The 6000-nt window shown below is 50.3% G+C and overlaps 1 protein-coding gene across 1 annotated transcript in view; it reads right to left on the bottom strand.

Annotated features, from left to right (window-relative positions):
- The window catches only part of dcc (DCC netrin 1 receptor), a 129304-nt gene that overhangs the window by 56038 nt on the left and 67266 nt on the right, over positions 1-6000 (bottom strand). The window contains exons 6-7 of the mRNA XM_067258201.1: positions 4410-4564; positions 3954-4074 (exon numbers count right to left, since the gene is read on the bottom strand). Coding sequence (XP_067114302.1) covers positions 3954-4074; positions 4410-4564 — 276 coding nt within the window. The remainder of the gene's footprint in view (positions 1-3953; positions 4075-4409; positions 4565-6000) is intronic.

The following is a 6000-nucleotide window of genomic DNA, read 5'->3' as shown; positions in this document are numbered from 1 at the left end:
GACAGGCAGACGTGAGGCTGTTTAGAATGGGACTGGCGAGGCAGAGAGACAGAGAGAGAGACAGAGAGAGAGAGAGAGAGAGAGAGAGCGCGCGCGCGCGAGAGAGAGAGAGAGAGAGAGAGAGAGAGAGAGAGAGAGAGAGAGAGAGAGAGAGAGCAGCAAGAGTGAGATAAGTAAAAGAAGTGAGACAGAGAGTGAATCATCCTAATTTAGCTCAATGCTCAGTGCAACTCCAGTCAGCCAGCCAGTCAGCCAGCCAGCCAACCAGCCAACCAACCTTCTTCACAGTAATGAATGAATCCCCGGGCGCCAGAGAAGCAGCTATTACAGAGTGAGTGCAGGTGTCACTGACTCTTTCCGGAAAGATTATGGGGCGTTTACAGTCTGGGGTTCAGGCTGAGGAAAAGGTGGGCGTGATAAGCACTTCTTACAGCGGCGTATTAAAAGTGGAAATAAAGGTGTGCTGTAAAAAAAAGATATGCCTTCTACTTCTACTGAACACATCACAAATTCTCTAAAATACATTTCTGGAAGATGAGAGTAACCGTCTTCGCCGTGATAAATGTGTGTCCCTGTACCCTGAAGGTACGAGAAAATGCTTCGTTTTTTTGCTTTCAAATTTGCCAGCCGTGTATAAATCAAACAACGCAGCGTCTACAGTGAAGTCTCCTAAACAAAGAGAGAGGTGCGTTAGCTGACAGAGTGGGTCACGTGACCAGCCGTGCTTTGGGGTTCAAAATGCCCGTCCCGGGAGATATATGTGTTGCGTGGGCCGAGCAGATTGCCTGTTGGCCAGTGGGCAGACCTTTCAGATGACATCTAATCTATCGTGTTGTGAATGGCTAGGTGAGGAGACCTGCCCATGGACAGATGCTGTCTATTGACAGGGTAGGATATATTGATCTCCGTGAGTAATGATTCCCTTTTGGACCGAGCCAGTGAATACAAATAGCTTTTTGAAGTTTCCTCGACGTGTCTCGGCTATAAACGGCCTTGAAACAAATGTGTGTCGTTCGTCACACGATCCCGTTTCCATTTGCGCTCTCTGAGACGCAGCAGAAAGATGGCACCGCTACGCTAATGACCTTGTTGTGCATTGAAGTACGCATTGAAAAACATGATCCAGTGGAGAGCTGTGAGGCCGATGATGGTTGGGACTCGGGCCTGGATACCGACCATGGCCTCTTGACTCGAGTTCCCTGGATGAGGCCATCTCAAGTGTCTCGTCCATAGACGGCTAATGCACCATGAAAAGGCGCACGCATCTTACGAAACACAATGTGTTACTGTGATCTTTTTCCTCACATGTGCCCTCTCACTGGAACGGGCACATGGGATGCACTCTCTCTCTCTCTCTCTCTCTCTCTCTCTCTCTCTCTCTCTCTCTCTCTCTCTCTCTTTCCAGGAGACCAAGTAACGTCCCAGAAGGTAATTAACACCGTGTGTAGATGGAATCAACGCGCTCAGGAATGAGAGAGTGGCCCATGCTGGCTTTTGTGTGTCCATCAAGGCTCGGCATTGCTCTCTATAAAGGCAGCGATCCTTAACTCTATTAGCTTTTGTTAGGCGGTGACAGGAGCAAGGGGCTTGCTATGAGAACACAGGATGGGGGAGGTGGGGGCGGATGTGGGGAGGGGAGGGATCCAGGGGACCTAGGGTCAGGATGCCTGGCATCGTCAGGGGTAACACAGTCAGTCACCCCCGACACCCTCCCCCCTGTGATCCCACACGGGAACGTGTGATTGGCGGACAGGAGCCCGCTGAGGGGGGGGGGCTCCGGTTAGCGAGGGTAGCCGGACGCCACCGTACGACCCTCTTGCCGCGCCGATTGTTTTTGGTCGTCGGGTTCGACACTCAGCGCGGCGCCATCTGGGCTGCTCTCACGCCGGGCTCCGGGGAGGCGCTGCGCAGTGTCTGAGCAGTGATTAAAAAAAAAGGAGGGAGGAGGGAAGAAAAAAAAAAAAAACTCCAGGATGATCCGTCCATTCCCAGAGCGAGATTAAGACAGTAGCAGTGGAGTCCCACAGCTTCCCTAATTGGTTCCCACTTCCCTCAACGTTTTTTTGTGTGACAGGCTTAATGAAAAGATTCCTAATGAAATGGACGTAAGTCTAACTGATGTTTCAGTCATTAAAAGGTCTTCAACTTCCACAAAGGACAGAGGGAAGAGAGGCTCAATAAAATAAAGTTTGCAGACCGCGGGGAACCACTGTGACAGAAATAAGGCCGGCTAAGTAACTAGGCACTATGTACTGTAGCTTCAGTACACGCTACAAACGAGACCCAACTGAAGGCAAGCAAGATTTGACGAACCAACAGACCTTTTCCAAAAGCTAAATTATAATTTTCAAAAAGAAAAAAATATTTCCCCTCAAGTTCGTCCCAGCAGCATTCCTTTCAATCTTAAGCCCCTAATGGCGTGAAGTCATGATTTTTTTAGCCAGCAGTCAGTTTTTGTTGAATTTCTACCCATTATTTAGATTTGTGATGCATGCACACTCGTTTAATGATATTACACGTTGAACCGAACCCTACACTCAGTATCTTTGCAGTTCAATGTGCATCCCACAGGACATTTCTGTACTGCATTCTGCTACAATATACTTTCAACATAAAAGACAAGATGCGCTAAACAAACCCCCGGAGTTGACTCATACAGTGTCACTCTAAGGACATTTTATCTGCGGCTGTAATTGAATCGCCACCACTGTATCAGATCCTACGGTTAGTGTCGTTCCGGATTGAGTTACCTCCACGCCTGCAGTCATAGCCCCCCCTGCATGTGGACACTTGATCCAATCGGGATCTCCCCCCCCATATGCTGATAAATGAATAAAGCGACAAGGACATGAATCAAATCACACAGGCATCCAGCCCCTCTGTAGTCCCCCTGCACCACCTGGGTAAGCCCCACTCAGTACCTACTCACACACACACACACACACCCGTACGTCCACACAAACACGCACACAAACACGCACATGGAGCACCGGAGGCCAGGGAGTCTGATTGAATCAAACCCAACAGGAGGTTGGGGGGGGGGGAGGGGTAGGGGGAGAACAGGCAATGTGTGTGATGCGGAGAGACAAGTAGGTCTGTTCTCTGATGCCTCCCATCTCCCAGCCTCTCCAGCTGTGATGAAGGGATGTACTGTACTGTGCTGTGCGGCTCCACCCAGGCCCAGCGTTGGGGGTGCCCCACCCGCCTAGTGGAAGGGGACGTGCCAGCTCTGAAAAGCTCTCTCTGATCAGCTTCGCAGCCACAGTTGATAAGTTCTTACGTCATGTCACTGAATGGGAATCACAAAGCTAGATATGGTTAAAAGGATTCAACAGTTAAAAAGGGGCAAATTTTCCCCCCATCCTATCCTCCTATAGATATCCTATATTATTCCGACGATTTCGAAATCCTAAACTATGGCGTAAAGAGACCTTTTCATTTAGGAGCCGCACTGTTGGCGACACACGCCACTGTTGCGGGAGCCGAATTGAACTGCGACTCACCGAATGCAAGTCTTTATCTGTCAGACCCAAACGACACGCAAGCGGTCGGCAAGTGGATCCGTGTCTGTGAGTCCCTCCTCGCAGAGGTGGCTTCTGGTGCCCCCTGAGAATTGGCTTTTGCCGTGAGGAAGCATTGAGCAGTTGGTCGCATCTGGGCTTCTCAAAGCTCTGTCATTGCGTGGGTTATACGACGTTGCCCAGGGAAAAATAGTATTTGTCCTGCACATATACTGTACAATTTATGCTGCAGACCGTTCTGCTGATAGCCCAGACTCCCCTCCCTTGCCTGTCTAACAATGGGCGGACCAGGGCCGGTGGGATGAAGAAGGGTGATTGTGTTCGATAACCGGAGGTGTGATGTCGGCGGATGTGATGTCAAGAGGACGTGTGATGTCGAGAGGAAATGATGTCACGGGCGCGCGTGTGTGGTTTCACGCCGTGTGTCCCTACCTGGCTCCCGTAGGATGAGCTGGGCCATGGCCTGGGCGTTGCCTGCCTCGTTTTCGGCCACACACTGGTAGAAGCCCTCATCTGACTTCACTAGACCGAGGATCTGCAGGTTACTGCCCTCCTGCAAGCACACAAGAGACATGCTTCCTTCAGTCATCGTCGCGCGGATGAAAGATCTTAACCCGAAGCCTCATTACAGTCAGTTAGGTTAGTGGCTTCATCCCCAATGGAGCCTGGATCGCAGTCGAAAAAGTCTCAAACGTTCTCAAACGTCTCAAAACTCCTGTTCCTGTGGGGTTCTCCTTGAGGTCCCCGTTCTTGCCTGCGAAGAACGGGGACCTCAAGGAGAACCCCACAGGAACAGGCGTAAACAGCGCTCGACAAGCCAGGAGCTACAGTCGCCGCCGGCGGGAGCACCTGTCAGAGCGGCGCGGGGGGGGGGGGGGGAACACTTACAGCGATCTGGAAGTAATCGCTGGGGATGACTTCCTCCCCGTTCTTCATCCAGCGGACGGCCGGCGGAGGGTTCCCCGTCACCGTGCACTCCAGCTCGATGTCGGTGCTCTCGTAGGCGTACGTGTTGGTGGGGTAGTTCAGGAACTGGGGTGGCACTGTGGGGGGGAAACACACAGGAGGACAGACCTTTTTTACCCGACGCATCGCCACTCTTCCGTTAAATGGTAAACGGACTGCGTTCACGTAGCGCTTGTCTACCTTAGCGGCGCTCAAAGCGCTTTACAGTGTTTGCCTCTCATTCACCCGTTCATACTCACACTCACACACCGACGGCAGCAAGCTACCATGCAAGGCACCGGCCTGCCCATCGGGAGCAACTTGGGATTCAGAGTCTTGCTCAAGGATACTTCGGCACATGGCCTGGGAGGAATCGGGGATCGAACCGCCAACCTTGCGATTAACAGACGACCCTCTCTACCCCCTGAGCCACAGCCGCCCCCCGTTAAATATCTGAAGCTGTCAGTCTGTGGTACTAGACTTACTGACCGGGAGTGCGTTTGAATGTTTGGGATATTTTATTGTGTTAAGCCTCTCAGAATCTGCACTTACTTTACTCCACATATCGTAAACTCTGCGTTTGGGCTCCTGCTAAATAGCAAAAACAGTGAAAAAGTCATTTAAGACTGCGTGACGTGGGGATGGAACATTCTGGAGCACGGTATATAAACATAACGTTTGAGAAGCCCTTAAGAACCCACGTCTTGTAAGTAGCAGGCCACAGGTCTTTGTTTATGCTGGCTTCGTCTGAGCTGTGTAGCTTGTTAGGATGTCACTCATTCTTTTGCTACATCAAATTGCAGACAGATTGTGAAATCCTCCTTTCCCAACTTCTCTTTTCTGTGTGCATCCAAATCTTGTCTATTTTGGGATTTCACTTTTAAGGAATATGTTACACTATTGAATTATTTCAGAAACTTTATAACCACTACCGTTTGATTTAGAGGGAGTAAGACTCAAAAGCACTTCCACAGAGAATTAAGTATAGATTTTTCTGCAGGGGAATAATTAATCTGTTTCCTATTCTTCTGGGCTCACTTTGTGTGTGGATTGTTGCTTTACAAGTCAATAATGTAGCTTGTTCTTGTGCTGCACTGTTTGGTATGAGGTAAATTAGATAGTAACCACAGAAAATGGTGAATAGAACAGACAGTATAAGCCAGCAAAGCCGGATGACATCAGAGTGTTTATTTGGAGACACAGACAAAAGAGTGAACGTGTGAAAGAGAGAGAGAGAGAGAGAAAGATGAGGAAGGTAAAGGGTAGAAGACCCCCCTACCCATCATCCACACCCCCCGTCCCCCCCGTCCCCCGAGGGATATAAAAAGGTCAGGAGGGGGGAGTGAGAGTAGTGTGAGAGGAACTTCCAGAGCGTTCACGTGTGGGACAGAGTGACAGTCAGTCACATCTCTCTGTCTAACCTCTGCTGGCTTCTCCCGGGGAAGGTGACAGACACCGCCAACCCCTCTGTTTTACTCCTGAACCACAGTCACTACTCTGGCAAAGCCGTCCTCAGGCAGAAAACAAAACAGGA

Source organism: Osmerus mordax, chromosome 20 (assembly GCF_038355195.1).
Source record: "Osmerus mordax isolate fOsmMor3 chromosome 20, fOsmMor3.pri, whole genome shotgun sequence".
Taxonomy (NCBI): domain Eukaryota; kingdom Metazoa; phylum Chordata; class Actinopteri; order Osmeriformes; family Osmeridae; genus Osmerus; species Osmerus mordax.
This window is presented reverse-complemented; position numbering and strand designations above follow the sequence as displayed.